The following is a 17,297-nucleotide window of genomic DNA, read 5'->3' as shown; positions in this document are numbered from 1 at the left end:
CTTTCTTAGGCATTTTGTTTCAACTGTACCAAGTGCTAGAATTAATTTCGCCACTAGAGGGGGACAAAGGTTCAGAATTGTAACCAGAAGGTCAGGGGTTCGATCTCCGGCTTCTCCTGTCTGTATGTTGTGTGCATGATACTGAACTGCGTGATAGGAAAAACACAGCATATAGAAGCACTGGATGATTTTGTGTGTGCGACTGGGTGAAAGTAGCATGTACTGCTCGACGAACAAACACAAACAGACCATTTACCAATCAAACAGCACAGTAGACGAAGTTGTTTGATAAAGTTACCATTTACTCCAACATGTGTGTTTGTTCATATCTCTGTGACGAGCAGGGAAAGCAGACACTTGGTCACGATTCTGCTGAGATGAAAACGGAGGCAGATTTCCAAAACATTTGTGTTAACACAGAATACAACAAGATAAAGTGCAAAAGGCAAATATGAAAAATATACACATATTGGTTAAAAAACCCAATAGTTTCACATTGTAATAATTAACATTTACTCACTGGTTTCAGGAACAGTGTCATACTCAATATAACTTCACAACATGTGAGACACTTCTCTCACTAATGATAATTTAAGGTAATTAAAGAATTTCTTTACTTTAGTTGTTCATTTTCCATGACACACATCATGTAAAAAGGAATAAAATCAGTGGATGTTTACAGGAAGTCTTGTCCGTGACTCTGAACCTCACAGCGTTGATGAACCACACTCTCCCTCTGCTGTTACGTCTATGAAACAATCACATCGTCACTCTCTGTGCAAATGTGTACACACATGCAAACTCACACAAACATAAACACTTCACGTTCTTTGTGATCCACACTAATACTGAACTGGTGCATCCGTCGAGTCACTCGTATTTACAGTGGTTGAGACGGCACCGCGCTGCCTGTACTTGCAAAGATTCCTGCACGTTTTTAGATAAGAGAAGGGAAGAATGTGTCAGTCTGTCCTCCCCTCGTTCTCTTCTTCCTCTTCCTCTCCAATGCCACTTGTTCTTCTCCTTCATCTGCTCTTTCCTTCCTTTACACATCCTCACGTTACGGCTCAGTTCTTTTTTCCCCCCTGTCGATCCATTCATGTTCAGTCTAGGTCGTCTTCTTTGACTCCCACTCCTGGAAAACCACGACACAGCAAAAATTGAGGAACATGTTTCTCCATGTGCTCGTCACACACACATGCACACACACACACACACACACACACATTTTACCTTCTTCCTCTGCATGACATTCCCCTTGGAGGAGGCGTAAAGAGATGGAGGCCTTTTACGAAGCTCAGATGCTGAGTTCACTGGGACAGTCTCATTGTAAACCTTTTCAACTTTACTGCCCTGTGCCTGTACACACAAACACATACCCACGTAGAAACACACACACAAACACATACACACGTGGCAACACACACACAAACACATACACACGTAGCAACACACACACACACACACACAAACACAAAAGGTTTCATTAAGGTAAAGCAATTACAGCTGAAACTAAAATGGCACTCAGTAGAGCTCATACATCCGCTAAGGCCCAACCACATTAAAATTCACGAGATCCAGATATCTATTTGGATCTGCACCAAGTTGCACACAATTAGGAATATCAGTTCCCTAAACATGTCTTTTTTTCATTAAGATCCATGAAATAGTCTGAGAAATCAATGAAAATGTTGAAAAACTCTCCTGGATTAGCTCCATGTTTCAGATCTGCACCAAAAATTATTGGGTTTTTCCCCGACTCATACTTCATCCTCCCGCCAAGTTTATTCATTCAAACAAACAACAAACACACGGACAGGGGTGAAATCATAACCTCCTTGGCGGAGGTAATGATGTGGAAATGAAATCCTGTGATCTCTCTGACACATTTCTGCCATGTAATTCATAAACTCCTCCAGATGTACGAATTGTGTGAGAATTTCAGTCTGTGCTTCAGTTTCCTACCTTCACACTGAACTTGGTGTCAGTGGGCGGACCCAGTGCTCCTCTAGCCAATGATTTCTTCAGGTTTTCTTTGACTTCTGTCAGACGGAGCTCCAGCTCCACCCGCTCCTCCTCTTTCTGTTTACACAGCGTCTCCAGCACGGCTAACCGCTGCTCCAGAGCTTGACCTGCACATACACAAACACACTGATAGTTAGTACTGCTGTGAAGCTGAAGGCTTAACAGTACTTCTGTGTGTGTGTGTGTGTGTGTGAGATTTGTGTCTGACCTGTGCCACGCTTCATCTCCTCCTTCAACTCCTTCTTCTCCCTGCGGAGGGAAATCAGTGCATTTCTCAGCTCCTCTTTTTGCTTCTCCAGCTCCTCTTTCTGCGTCAGGTACCGCCTGGCGTCCTCCTCTGCTCGCGTCTTTCCATAGCGTCCATACTGATTTACATCTATCAGAAAACACACACAGAGTTTATATATATATATATATATATATATATGTAGAGAGAGAGAGCCAGATAGACGATGATGAATGTAACTTCATTTAACCATTCTAATAAATTGGGACATGACACCTACTGGAGACGTGTCTCTTGATGGCGGCCTGCTGTTCAGTCTTTTCAGAGTCTCTGCTGGAGAAGGAGGCGTGGCGTCTCACCTGGCCAGCCCTGCTGCTCTCAACATCTCTGTCCTACAGGATATGGACAATTCAATTACATATTTATTATTTACAAATTATACATTTATTATTTTTTTCAACACAACCGGCACAGCAAGTTCATTTTATAAAAAATTGTTATTCCAGGGATTTAATTGTTTTGTTTCCTCCAATATCTGATGAAGCTCAACAAAGCATGCAACTAAATAGTTGAGTTGTTAAATATTTAGACTATAAATCCTGCACTGTGGTTGTGTGCCTCTGCTAACCAATGCAGTTTCAGTCTACATACAGTTTTCTCCAGACTCATATGATGTCACTGTGACCTTTGACAACTGAAATGTAATCAATTAATTTGTGAATTTAAGTGAATGTTTGCACCAAATTTAAAAGGATTCTCTTGAGGCGTTCTTAAAATGTGCTCACAAGGCAAAAGAGCTCTGTGTGGTAACAATGAACTTGATCTTTCACCTCCAAACTCTAATCCAAGGTCCAAGTGAATGTTTGTGCCAGATGTAATGAAATTCTCTATGGACATAGAAAAGAGAGGAAGAAGAAAGAATAGAGAGGCCCTATGAAACCTAAACCATCCCCGTGTTTGGAAGTCGTGAGTTTCACATGATGTTTCCTCACCTCAACACTTTCATAGACCTCATCATAAGTTCTGGAGTCTGTCGAGGTGCTGCTGGAGGAAGTAGCAGTGGTAGTGGCCCACCTGACAGGAGGAACAGGCAGATGTAGTTCAGGATAAAATAACAAGAGACAGAAGACTACAAGCAGAAACACACACACTCGAGGAGGTGACTCACATGAAGGAGTTTCTGGCAGCGTGCCGTATGTCGGTGAGCGTGTCCACGTCGATGTAGTCGTAGTGCAGCTCTTCAGGGAGAGTGGAGCTGCCGGTCTCTGCAAACAACACACCGAGCCAGCGGCCAAGGTCCTCTGAGCAGCTGGCCTGACGGACACACACATAAACCTCTGACAGTTCAGCTACATGGTTTCCAGAAAATAAGGGGGTGTTAACTTTATCTTGCCTTCATTAAATTCTCTCTAGCAGTTTAAACTGTTGGAGATCTTTATTGTTACGGCAACACTTTACCTCTAGAACTGCCAGTTCATTGCTTCCCTGCAGGATGCGGAATGAGAAGGGGTGTTTGGGGCCGGGGCCGCCTGGCACCACCTCTGCCCCTTTGAGCGGCACCACGGTGACCGGGGGCCGCTGCTCCCCAGGTTCCTTCTGCAGGTACAGGCTTCCTTCTCGCACCACACACCAGCGCTCCTTCCATGAGCCACTAAGAGACACACTCAGGTAACCTGACGAGAGAGAGGAGGAATATAAAAGTGATGAAAAGAGAAAAAGTTGGTTGTCAAAAAGAACATTTGGAAATTTTATTCACAATATCTTCTAAGGTATGAAAACAGCTTAACTGTGTAACATGTATTATTTATGATGAATCTATCATTGTTCCAGTGTTGTGTAATTTTATATACTAACCATGACACAAGGATTCATTTCACAGCATGATATACATCCGTTATATGGTAATAAGTTTGTGTCTTTACGGATTTCCTCAACATTTAGAAATGTAGATCAGACTTGTTTCAACCCAAAACTCCCTCACTTCTTAACATTAACGTAAAACTTCTAATAATCAACTCCTTGATGTGTTCTCACCACAGCGCGGGTTGTCATGGTGACCAGCAGAGGAGGCGACCTCTCCCGGTAGAGGAGGTTTCCGTTTGGAGAAAGTGATGATGCGATTGATTTTCTTCCCTGCTGCTCGGCTCATCGACCCCGTCAGCTCAGAGAAGGCTCCGCGCTTCCCTCGGTCTGAAATCAAACGCACCTCGGTCAGATTTCTGCCATAGCTGACATAGAGCAGAGGAGCGCTTCATATACATCAGCTGTGAGGAGAGGCTTACTGTACATGGTGTGCAACCAATAAAGAGTGATAATGCTGGGTCATCACTGAAGTGTATAATAATAATAATAATAATTTCAACATTTTCTGATTTTAAAAACACAATAAAAATATAATGAAAACTGGAGGAAAATAAGAGGTTATCACAGAGGAACATTCTTGTCAAAATAAAGCTGACTCTTTACTTTTGGGATTCAAAAATAATATATTATATTTTATTTCATAGATATCTTTTATTTATTTAGCCAAACCCTAAAGTGTGCTTGCGTGCTCGTGCTGAATGCACCAGGTGCTGCGGCGCTCGGCCCGGCGTACTTCCTATGATGTCAGAGGGGGACAATCGCAGGAAGAGGATGGGAAGGATGTCATATCTGCTCTGAGCCTCATTTCCTGTCTCTCCCTCTCTCTCATGTCTCTTTAGGTTCAGAGCCCCTCGGTCTGTAAACAGTTTGTATCGTGACTGAAACAATACGAGTGTGTGTGTGTGAGCCGAACTCTGACCCAGCAACATGGATCCACTGCTTTATCCTTCCTGATTTTGTGGCCAGATAAACAAAAATAGTGTTTGATCGCACTCTTGAAAGGGCACGTGTGTGTGTGTTTGTATATATACATGTCTTTCTATGTTTGTGTTGACTAATTTTAGTTCAAAAGCAAAGAAGTGAGGACACTTCTGCTTTTTGAGGAAATTTCTAGCATCAGTGACGGTCAAATCTTTAATGGTTAAATATATATATTCTATGTTTTAATGTAACAAATGATATATTCATGTGTTCAAGACAGGAAAATGAAATTGATAATCTGTTTCAATTGTTACATGCTAAAATGTGTCAAAAAGAAATAATGAAAATTACAGTTTTATGTTAATATCCCTGTATTTTATGTTTGTATAAAAAGTACAAAACATATTTTACTATCTTTTTATATATTTATTATTTTTAATGACTGATCTTAAACTTGGGGGGCAGGCTGTATCAATGCACAATTGTTTTATTGTTTAATTTAATATGAGTTTTATTATTGGCTTTATATGATGAGCAAAGAAAATAATTAAGACCCAATCCATCACTGGTTATTGATTGAAGTTAAACCTACTTAGTGAGTCGGTTGTGTCCCGTCCTGGCACATGTGCAATGGACTGAGTGTCCACTGTTGGTCCGCTGTCTGAGTCTGATGCTGGCCGATCGGACTGCAGCACCTGGAGAAGGAAAAGAAAACAGCGTCTTTACTACTGACCAGTTATAATTATATATAACTATTCTCCCAACATGGGGCTGTAACGGCCGTGTCACAGTGCACCCAGCTGGTTGGCTCGGCAGCTGCCAGCAAAGCAACCACAATAATGTCACCACATTCACTGCTCGTAAACTAGAAGCCAACGGAACAGTTTTGTCATGCGTGGGATGAAAAAAAAATGATGTCAGCAGTGTCTAAATTTACATGGATTTGGAAATACACTTTGAGAAATGAAGACTTAGACATTAAAGTAAACTAAAGGTGACAGATTGTTTAAGGGTCAAATCCTATGACATACACGGGTAAAGACAGTAGTGTAGACTAACACTCACACACCTTGTCAAGCTCCAGCTTCCTCTGTATAATGGGAGAAGTGGAAACATCTGGTCCTTCGGTGTTGCTACATTGGCTGCCAACTTCTTGCACCACCTGGACACAGAAAAGGAAAACCTTCACTTCCATACACAATCCTGCGTTCTCCTCTCAGCCACAATCCCCCTCAGGTACAGTGAACACAGGTACCTTGAGCCACCGCTGGGCCTGCTCCTTACTCTGCACAGCCAGGACCAGAGCCTCGCCTCCAGGCAACGAGAAGCGCAGCTCGTGTCTCTTTTTCTTGCCCTCCTTCGGGACGTAGATGACGTTGCACAGATTCAGCGGGAGCTCTGTGTGGGGAGTGCTCTCTTTGATGCTCTTATAACACTGTGAACGAGAGAAGGTGATACTGAGGTATAGAAAGACAAAGAGCAATTTCTATATAAAGTATGTAGGGGTACTAGTGAGCAATATTGTTTTGAGGTTGCAAACCTATCTGAGACATCTGTTTACCTGAAACTAAATGAAAGGTGCGCCATGATAACCTCGATGGAGCATTTCTAATAATTGCACTTAATGTAAAAGCAGATATCCAACAGTACAGACTCTAACAATAGCTTTCATTATGTTTGAAAACTAAATCAACTAAAATCAAAAAACGAATCTATTTACCTGTAGTTTATTGTCTCGCACGACGACAAGCTGTTTAGTCCATTGGCCGAAGCGCTTCTTCCGTAGCAGGAAGGCGCAGATGCGGCAGTCTCTAATTGGTCCGTCTGGGCTCTCCTCGGCCGTCCATCTCTGAGGCCGGTCCCGCCCCTTTGCCTCCTCGTCCTCTTCCTCGTAAGACTCATAGGAACTGCTCAGAGCGTCTGAGTCATTGTCTGAACAACAAAATTAACATGCGTGATACATTCACAAAACATCCACAGACAGTTTTGTGTATTCCACGTGTGCTTCACCATCAGGGTGGACTCACAGGAGTTTTTGGGAGGACCGTTGATCAAGGTGATGGGGTAGTTATCATCCGCATCTTCATAATAAGCATCCTCCACTGAGTCCCTGGAAGCTGCAGGAGAAAAGAGTAAGATTTGAGAAAGAGAAACTTCTAATAATTCAATTGTGTTTTTTTTTGAGTATGTGCATGCGAGTGTGTGCGCACAGCACTGACGGTTCATATTGGTGGTGAAGTACTGAGGGGTGGATCCAGGATCCAGGGGAACAGCTTCCTCATAGTAGTCATCAGGAAGTGGGGTGGTGGGCACAGGAGGGGGCGTGTCGGTGGGTGTCTGAGGAACCTAGGAATGAAGGTTAAACCATCATTTTTAGTGAGGAGGTAAATGAAGGCAGGTGGACAGTCAGGTAGATGCTGTCAGTGACTCACAGATTTATTGGGATCAGTCTTCTCCACTTCCTCTTTCTGCTCCACTGGAGACACACTGAGCATGTGCAAATCACAGTCTGGTGGAACGACAAAGGATTCGTGTTATCAGACGTGTAAATATAATAAAAATTGTATTTTTCTTTCAGGCAGGAATTATTATTGTTCATTATTATAAAAAATAGGTCCTGTATGGGTTTTTTGTTTTTCTTGATTTTCTTTTTGGTTTACCATGAGTAGCTTTGACACATTTCAGGATTCACATCTAAAAACAAAAACTGAATTATCGAACAAATTGTACAACCGAAGTAGCGTAAATGTGGTTGAAAATGAAGCTGATAGAAGTTTCCTAGGCTTGACAGAATGAGCAGGTCCCTTTTGCAGTTTGATGCTTCCCACCTACAAAAATATGTATTGTACCTTAATGTAGAGCTTTTTATTCCACCATAGGCCTCATTCTTTCACAATGTCAGTGGAGATAAGTGCACATCACAGAAAATATTTAATTTCTATTCCATCTTAATCTCCTGACAGATTAAAAATGGACAGATTAAATACTAGACTGGATTGTGCCGACATAACCTAGAGCCACGCCTATAGCATGGTTATCAGTGAAACATATCTTATATATCCATCTCATAACAGATGTTTATTGTGTCAATATCTAGATCTTGGTTATGATGATTGTAAATACTGTACACTAATAAACATCATCTCCACATAACACGACACTGAACTGGCTTGCGAGCACTTTGGGGGTCGACTCACCAAAATCCTCAAACAGAGACTCCACAAAGCTTGTGCCGTTGCCATAGAGACAGCTGTTCATGTAGACATCTGATCCATTGACTGTGGAAGGGATAAATTAAAGGTTAGTTATAGATAGGATTACCAAACAGGAAGAAAGTGACTGCTCATTAATTGTCAGTACTGATGTATCTGCATTTTTAAGCCAACAGATTGTAAGGAAACCAACACCAGACAATAAGGGAGTGCAGATTGTAAATCTGTGCACCAGATGAAACACGACAAAGGAAGTCGTAACGTACGTTTGAATGTTTTCCAAAACTCCCAGACTTTCTGGAAGTGTTGAGAGAAATCAGTCGCTGAGGTTTTTATCTGTATTAACGTGGATTATACTATTGCATTGTGTAAAATGGGCTGAGCAGCCTGAAGTCCATTTCGACATTTGCTGTGAGCCATCAGGATGTTTTGCTTTTCTCCTTTCTTTGACCTCCTCTCATTATCCTCTTAAAACTTTACATTTCATTATCCTCTTACATAAATCCCTTTATCCTCTGTGACATCCTGTGTTCTCTCGGATAAACCAGGACCTACTGTAAAGACCTCAGGAAGATTTGATGTCATGGAGACTGCATGTACTTTTGTTGCATGTCCCTAACTATAATTACTGTGTGGTGTGTGATGCAGTGTTGTGCAGCAGCCGTCTGGTCAGCTAAGTACAGGAAGGTTGCTCCACTGCAAAAAGACATGAACCAAGTAAAAAAAAGGAAATAATCAGTATTTTAGTGACTCAAGTGTAAATAGCTTTAACGGAACTGCTGCACGAGTCAAACTGAATAGATGTGAAGCGGGATGCAGTTGAAAAACTGTAAAGATGCTCAGTTAAATTCCCCCAGATGAATGAAAGTCCGTTAGTATTTTGTATTTCCCAGTATTGATAAGATGAGTTATTCTTATTTATGTTAAATTATGTTAAATACTGATGTTAGGAGATACAAAGTCAGAGTCAGGTGAATAAAAATAAAATGCTATATGTCTTCCCCGATCTCTCAATACTGTCCTATCAATTAAAGTGAATGTCCAAAAAACGACTGTAAAAAAGTCAGTTTGAATAAAGTAATTTAATGTTTTGGGTCTGATGAAATTACATTAAAGGAGGTTATGTTGTTCTCTGCATTTGTTTGTTTGTTTTCAGGATTGCACAAAAACTACTGGACGGATTCCCACAAAACTTGTTGGAAGGATGCGGTTTGGAATAATTCATGGATCTTGATGAAAAAAAACTCAGGCATGTTTGGGAGACTGATATTTATGAGATTGTGTATTTTGGTGTGGTTTCATGAGGAGGCTGTTGAGAATTAACGGAGGCTACAACAACTGTAGAAACACAAATTCAAAATAAAGTAACAATATGAATCCTAACACTGTGGTACCAGAAAGCTGCAGCGAGTCCAGGGTGTTGCGTATGGAGGCCATCTTGTCAGCAGTGGCAGGACTGACCGTCTCGTGGTCCAACATCTTCAGCAGAGAACCCAGCTCATTCACGAGTCGCTCCACCACCACTGGGTAAAAAAATAAGACAAATAGATAATTTACCATTTGTTCCCGCAGAACGACAATGAAACACCCGGTCATCATAGGAACGTGCACAGTGAAGACTCGTAAACATGCTTAAAATGCCTATGCTATTACACAGACTGCATACAAAACGGCATCAATTGAACACGTGCATGTGAGACCAAAACTGGCAGCTTGAGTCAGTTTGGGCGTCCGGCTGTCGCAACAGCTGAGAGGAAAGAGATGTTCAACATGTTAACATATCGGTCTACTCAACGTGTCCGCCTCAGAGTCAGCCTTTTAGTGGATCGTATTTTCTGTCCTTTGGTTCCTGCATCACCGCAAATCAAATCCTACCCTCACTTTGGACATTTCAAGATTTCTTTGAGAAATAATGGTTTCCATGTCCGACGCTGACATCCTGTGAGTCTGCGTGTGTCAAAGTGTGTGTGTTTTGTTGACCTTGACATTGTTCCAAATGCCCTGACACACTCTTCTCGCACATCCTGCCTGCTCAGAGATGACAAAGTCAGGACGGGGGGAAGCAGAGAAAAGAGAGAAAAGAGGGTGAGGAGGTGGAGGAGGAGGAGGAGAGGGGAGCACGCTTCCTTCTCTAAAGGAAGTGGAGCCAAAGTAAAGAAGGAAATCTTCTAGTAGAGATATAAGGATATGGTAACAAAACTGCCTATAGCACAGGGTGGGTTCATTCTATTGTTCAGCTCATTCATAAGAGAAGTTTGAGAGACATTAGAGTCTTCACAGACAAGTAGTTATAAACAAGCTTTTCTCTAATAATTACCTTAAATACTGAATATAGGCCATCACCATCTGTAAAGTGCAGTTTTATTGAGGCCATTGAAAATATTCAATGACCCTAAAATGATTTCATTTCAGTTTGAGTTCAATTTAGTTTCGGTGGAAAATTCTATCATCCCATGATGCCTTACAAAGCCTCTTTGAGTGGCTGTTTCCACTCAAAGAGGCTTTGTGCTCATCATTTCAGGCATTAAAATTCAAAAGACAAAAAAACTGAAGTTGATTGGAAGTTCAAGGACACGGCAGGAACCTACAAATCATCACAAAGTTGAGCTTTTCCAATGAGTAATGCATTTCCCTTCTTTAATAATCCTGAATAAATTAAAAAAGCTTTTCATCTCACACATTAGTTTGGGTCCTGGTAACTTTATTTGTAGGTAGATTTGGTTTTCAGTCAAAGAAAGACAGACGTCTTAAAGACAGGACAGGATGAAATGTAATAATACATGACAATAAAACATTATAAATACTGCAATACAATAAGAGTGAAATAAAAAAAAAAGTGCTCCAGACTCCACTAAAAAAACCACTGGACCTGACACCAACACTAGATTAACAAAAAACATACTTGTTGATCTGTGTGAATAACAACTAACATGGCACAGCTGCGGTAGACGCATTGTCTTTAATTTTAATTTTTGTTGTATACTGATAAAAAAAACGTACCATACCTAGTTAGATTTTGATACAATACAAAAGGTTTATAATAACAACGTTGCAAGAATATGACTGAATGAATACATTATAATTGAATATATTATAATATATTACAATTTCTGACAAAGAACTGGTTACAAGGGCTAAGTTCAAAAACTAAAAAGCACCAAACACAGTCTCGCTTTCTTTCACACAGAAAGAAGCCCTCACTCTAAGCGTCTTCCGCCACCCTGCCTGCCCGACAATACTTCATTGTCTCGACCGAGGCCAAAATTAGACGACCACAATGGTCCTGCAAGACCAGAGCAAACAACACAATGTCAGAGACTCCAACAGAAAAACAAAACAGGAACCAACACACGTACGGCCTGCGAGGGGCGTGGTGCAACACAGCTGCAACGTCTCCATCCGTGGGTATTCAGGGTTAAAGGATATCTCCAGCAGCTGTGTGATGATGTGTGTGTGTGTCACTGTGATTCTGTGTGTGTGTGTGTGTTTGATAGCACACCACTTCTCGGCCAGCAGCAGCTGTGGTTTCCTGTCCTAGCTGTCGACAGAAGCTTCTCTCCACATCGTCCCGATCATAACTCTCTCCCACATCCACCTCTGCTTTCCCTCTTCCTCCGTCTTTGACCTCTCTCGTTTTCCACCTTTCACCATCCTGCTGTTTCTCCCTTTGTCCCAACATCCTCTGTCATCTTATAAACCCCCCCCGCACTATATCCTCAGTTTATTCACAATCTCTTAAAAAGGCTCAAATCACAAGATCTGTTGTACTTCACTTCTCATTTCCCACAATGGAAACCAACAACAAAGACTCAGTTCTGTCAATCAGTGTAAACAAGGCCAGTAATGAGACGGTAGAGCTGGGCCTTTGGTCTATTTTCTGTTTCTTGAGGTTTAACTTTACACAGTCAAGGCCATCAACGTATTTGCCGTCTCTCTCTCTCCCTCTTTCATTCTCACTCTCTCTCATTCTCTCGGGGGACCATGAGGGTTCGGAGGCTGAGAATCAGCTGTTCTGGAGGCTTGTGGTCGGTCTCACCCACAGAGGGATCTTTGTAACCCCCATTCCACACAAACACACACACACACACACGCACAAACACATGCACAAACACACACACACACAGGGCACAAATTTTCTCTTTGAATGCTTTTTTTCCCCCAATGATGGACACAGACATTCCTTCACACACAGAAACTATGACTTTATGCTCACTTTTCCAACACTGCAGATGTACGTTCACAAGACTACTTCGGAAAGTGTGTGTGTGTGTGTGTGTGCGTGTGTGTTTGTGCTGTTACATACATTTGTGTGTGTTTTTGCCGGCAGACTTCCAGGAGAAGGTCAGTCATGAGACCTGAGCCATGCGACTCTCATTTGTACTGATTTATCGTGTTTGGTTGCAGCAAAACAACTGCTGCTCACTGCTGCCACCGCCGCTGTTTATCTCAACACATGCTTATGGGCAGCTCAGGGTGACACCGAAAAAGACAGTCAACTCTTGCTCATCTGAGGCTGTCACTCCCACCCATTATATATCTCACCCATAACTCACAAACATCCAAGGGTAACCTCCTCCTTGACTTGCCTCACCCATCCAGAAGAACCCTCCCAGTAATGGTCTTTCCCAGGACTGTGTGACTGCATTGAAGTCATATACTTGTTGTTTCCATGAATTCTGTTCATCCATCAGAGGAACATACAAGATTCCCTTTCACACAAAAACGAGCTTTTCATGCCTTTTTTTCAAATTGAGATGATTCCAAGATCTCCAAAGTGTTTAAACTAGTATTTTGCACTCCAGCAGGCATCGTCTTCCTGCCTCCCCCACACTCCCAGAGGCTGACGTCCCTCCAGATCCCACATTCTCCCCTCCACTCCTCTCGCTCTCTCCCGCCCTCGTTCTCCCTGTCTGATCTTTTCCTTTTAACTCCTTTTCCCCTAGTCTGCTTCTCTCCATCCCCTCTCCAGACACCCATTCTCTTCAGACAGAAGGTCAGAGGTCAAGTCTTGGCGGCCCCAGCAGCTCCCTCTAAGACAAAAGCCTGCTTCAAGAGATGCACCATACCCTGATTCATATTTTTCGTGACAACAGTAGATGGTGTCAGTGGTCGCCATCAGTCAGACAATTTAAAAAGTCCCTTCCATGCCAAGCAGGCTGGCAAGGGCTTTAAAAAGAAACAGCTGAGGGGAAAAAGTTCTCTTCTTCACATTCTTTCTATATCTTCTCACTTTCCTCCGATAGTAAATAGTGAAGAGACAGAGGAAACAGAAGCCTCCATTAAACGAGAGACACTGTCATATTTCTGTTAAGAAATCCCCTCATTATGCTGCCTCGACTTGTTTTACACTGAACCAAAAAAAAGCCTGTGTGTGATTTTAGGTAGCACGCCACCATTCAGGAATCAGAGGTAGACATCACGTCTACACTTTCTCCCACTATCCAGAAATGAAGCCAAAATATCCTGCATACCAACGGCGCCATCTTGCACTGATTATGGCATTTGGAGCCTGAGTAGCGATCAGGGGATGTTATGGGACAATACACCTGCTCTCAGCTGCTCTTCATGATGTTTCCTATGGGTGTTTTTTCCTGTCTTTCAATTTGAGAGCAGGACCTATTGATTTCACATTCAGATTTTGTAATGCTTTCAATCTAAACCATGCACTCACAATCAAACAGCCCCTGCTTGCGCTTTGATTTGCTCTGCTGGTGCTCAAACTGTTGCTTGCACTCAGATATTTTGTTGCTAAGACAGATTTACTGCGCTCCAGCTTCAGTTCTTCTCCTTGCGCTCGCGCTGCTCAGATTTCTCCTGTGCTCTCAGATTTTTTCACCTGCACTTCGATTCTTTTGTCCCCGACCAATAAAATTTCAGGTGCGTTGTTGACAGATGAATTTGTCCCGTTGCCCAGTTGGAGAACCACAGACACAGCGCCTCTGTCACTGACACATGCCCTGCACAAAAACATAATTATTCTATTCCAGAGTGATATAGTTGGGACGATGATAATAAAACCTTATGGACAAAACACCAGGCACTGCTTTTTCCTGTTTTGTACAAAACTGTTATCACCACATCAGCTTTGTTTCCACATATGGCAGAGCCACAGGCGTGGCATGCACAGACCTGCTGCTTCGGATATTTCTGCACCAGAAAGTTTCACTGCAGAACAACTCAATCTGACTTCTAGGAAACGATTATATGTGTAAAATGGGCCTATTACTTAAAATCAAATAAAAAAACGTGATAATAAATAAACTTTGTGACTGACAGAGAAAGGAAAAAGGGGGGAGTCACTGGTAGAGGAGAAGGAAAAGGGAAGAGGAAATGTGAGGGAACCATGATCGAGGTCAAAGCTTGTCCCAGTTGTCAAACACAGAGGACTTATGTGTCTGTGTGCAGACGTATGAATTCACTTAATTAAATCACCCAACAGTAGAATTATCAATTGTATGAACTGCATGCAGCTATAGTATAAGGAATTAAAATTTCACTGAAGACTGAATGAAAACTGTGTTTTCTCACAGAAGTCCATTATCAGTTACTCCTTTTCTTCTACACAACACAGCTGCACAGTGTCTGACCATAAAACACTTGAGTTAAACTCTAGGAGCTCCTTGTGTTTCCTTTTGTCAATGCATCCTGGGACACTTGAATAAAACAGCCCTTGTTAATGGTATTACTAACATCTGTGATTTTGTGATGATTTGGCAGTCGACCCACTGTGCAGTCGCTTAGTAGTAAGCACTTAAAATACTACAAGTATTATTATTTTCAACATCATGACATTATGATCATCATCACATAGCTGCCCTCTGAGTGGAGTTATACTCAGGATTTGATAAGACATTGATTTTAAGTGAACTTTGTTACTTCAGCCAAGGAGAAAATGTTTTTACCCCCCTGTCCTTTTGTTGGTTTGTTTGTCTGCAGGATCACACACGTTTTGAGTTCCCAGGAAATCTAGTGGAGGGATGGGACAAATTTCTGGGCGGATCCAGATATGGAGTAATCCAGGAATATATATATAGATAGATATATCTATCTATCTATATATATATGCAATGTAATGCAATTTGATTGAATTTAAGAAAACTGCTGGGCCTTGGACTCTACTAACCTCAGTTTTCTTCTGTAATTGTTTGTTTGTTAAGGTAGCACAATTACGCAGAAACGACTCAACCGATTACCATGATATTTTGTGGAGGGTGCGGCATTACCCCAGGGAGAAGACATTAAATTCTGGTACGGATCCAGATCAGGGGGTGGATCCAGTATTTATTTTTTTCAACTTTCTTTAACATTGCATTTTTCAACACTGAAAAATCTGAGTAATTCATGGATCTCGATGGGGAAAAAAACTGTCATGTTTAAGGGACTAATGTTTATGAGTGTGTGCATCCAAATACAACCATGTGGTTTCATAAGGGGACAATAGGACCTTTTAGGCAGCTGCTATTCTAGATTCTGATATTTCTTAGCACAAATACCTGCGGGCAAAGTGATGTCCTGCTGTAACCTCCTGCCATTGTTTACCTCAACATGATCCCTTGTGATGCACAGTGGCAGTTTTAAGCCTCTGCTTGGTGTCACCTGGTGTCACATAACACAGCTTCCTGTTCACAGTGAGTGGCCCGAGGGCGACGGATGAAACAGAGCGTCCATTCACCAGCTGCTGCTGCTCCAGCTTTCTCTCCTCCTGCAGCAGCAGCTTCTCCTCCTCCTCCTGCAGCTTCTCCTCCTCCTGCACCTCCACTTCCAACACACCACTTTCCCTTGGTTGGCATCCGGTTGCATCACCACCTGAACGAGGACACCTCCCCCTCGCAGCCAATCACAGCGCACCGTCCCGTGTAGTAGGTGCGTGACGTCACCGCGCCCGTTACCTCCAAACAAACCTGACTTGTTCCAAAAACGTTGAGTCGCATAAACCCGGTGATGACGCTTTAAGTTGACTGAGAATTCAAATAAAACACACTTACTTCTGTGTCTGTTTGGTTTTTTAACCGTCACACGCTCTCGTTTCTCACTGAGTTTCAGGTGTGAAGTGTATTAACGGACGTATTGTTGTGTTTCTCCTGTTTATTCGAGAAGCGGAAGTGCTGCTTCTCCTCAAACTTATTCCACAGACGAACGTATATGATGAGACGCAGCGGCTGCTACTCACCGCTCTGGGGTTTGGGCTCCATGTCCGACGCTCGACCGCGGCTCCACCAGCGAGTTTCCACTAACGCTCCTTCGGTGGTTTCATTTAAAAAAGTTGTGAACGTGTGAGGAGGAACCACCACGGACGCAGCGGGGCTCCGTCAGACTCTCTGCGGGGAAACGAGTCCGAGTGGCCGCTTCAGTTTAGGAGTTGGACTCGGCTACCGCCCGGTTCTTCGTCCAGGGGAGGAGCCGCTGGGTCCTAGTGCTCGTCCAGGTTTCATCCGAGCATACCAGTCCATCTGAGGAGCGATGATCTAACGTGTTTATTTGTGTTGTTGTATTTACACACAGTTAATATAATGATATATTATAGACTGAAAAAAGAAAATGGTTAGACCAACTCTAAAAAACAACTTGGTAACACACACAAGTGTATATATACAAAATAAACTTGAATTGGTTGGGAATATTTCCATTTCATGTTACTTTGTTTCCTGTCCACTACAAACACACATATTATATGTTTTATTCCACTAAACTTATTTGACATTGATGAATAATAATATTAATACAAACTCTATTTATCTATTACAAATTAAGATTCTTGGATGGATGAATGGATTCCATTATTCTACCCTGAATACTTGTGTCTTAAAGTACCTTTGCTGATGTTGTGTGGGAAATGTACTTCTAATAGAGGTGTTTTTTTTATAACAATGTGGTACATTTACTTGAGTAAAACATAGAATACTTATACCAACAATAAGAACAATTTAAAAAGTGGATATATGGGATATAGGTATACAGTCAGATATACAGTGGATGTGGATCCTAACGTAGAGGTCAGGATCCTAATAAGGTCGCATGAGATAATCAACAGGAATGGAAAAAAAACTGTG

At 42.1% G+C, this 17,297-nt stretch overlaps 1 protein-coding gene across 1 annotated transcript; it reads right to left on the bottom strand.

The window, feature by feature from the left end:
- Positions 1–281: 281 nt before the first annotated feature.
- On the bottom strand, positions 282–16,629 carry afap1l1b (actin filament associated protein 1-like 1b). Its single transcript, XM_035178396.2, has 19 exons — positions 16,418–16,629; positions 9,642–9,770; positions 8,233–8,313; positions 7,468–7,544; positions 7,255–7,381; positions 7,063–7,152; positions 6,756–6,967; positions 6,291–6,470; positions 6,105–6,197; positions 5,628–5,730; positions 4,286–4,441; positions 3,710–3,924; positions 3,420–3,565; positions 3,244–3,325; positions 2,532–2,643; positions 2,234–2,401; positions 1,966–2,132; positions 1,234–1,359; positions 282–1,135 (listed from the first exon to the last, which is right to left on the bottom strand). Exons 1-19 carry the CDS (start codon positions 16,437–16,439, stop codon positions 1,109–1,111), a joined length of 2,313 nt encoding a protein of 770 aa, XP_035034287.1. The 5' UTR covers positions 16,440–16,629; the 3' UTR covers positions 282–1,108.
- Between the last annotated feature and the right edge of the window lie 668 nt (positions 16,630–17,297).

The sequence above is a fragment of the Hippoglossus stenolepis genome, chromosome 15 (genome assembly GCF_022539355.2).
Source record: "Hippoglossus stenolepis isolate QCI-W04-F060 chromosome 15, HSTE1.2, whole genome shotgun sequence".
NCBI classification, from domain to species: Eukaryota; Metazoa; Chordata; class Actinopteri; order Pleuronectiformes; family Pleuronectidae; genus Hippoglossus; species Hippoglossus stenolepis.
The sequence above is the reverse complement of the archived record's forward strand: the minus strand, read 5'-3'. Positions and strand labels throughout refer to the sequence as shown.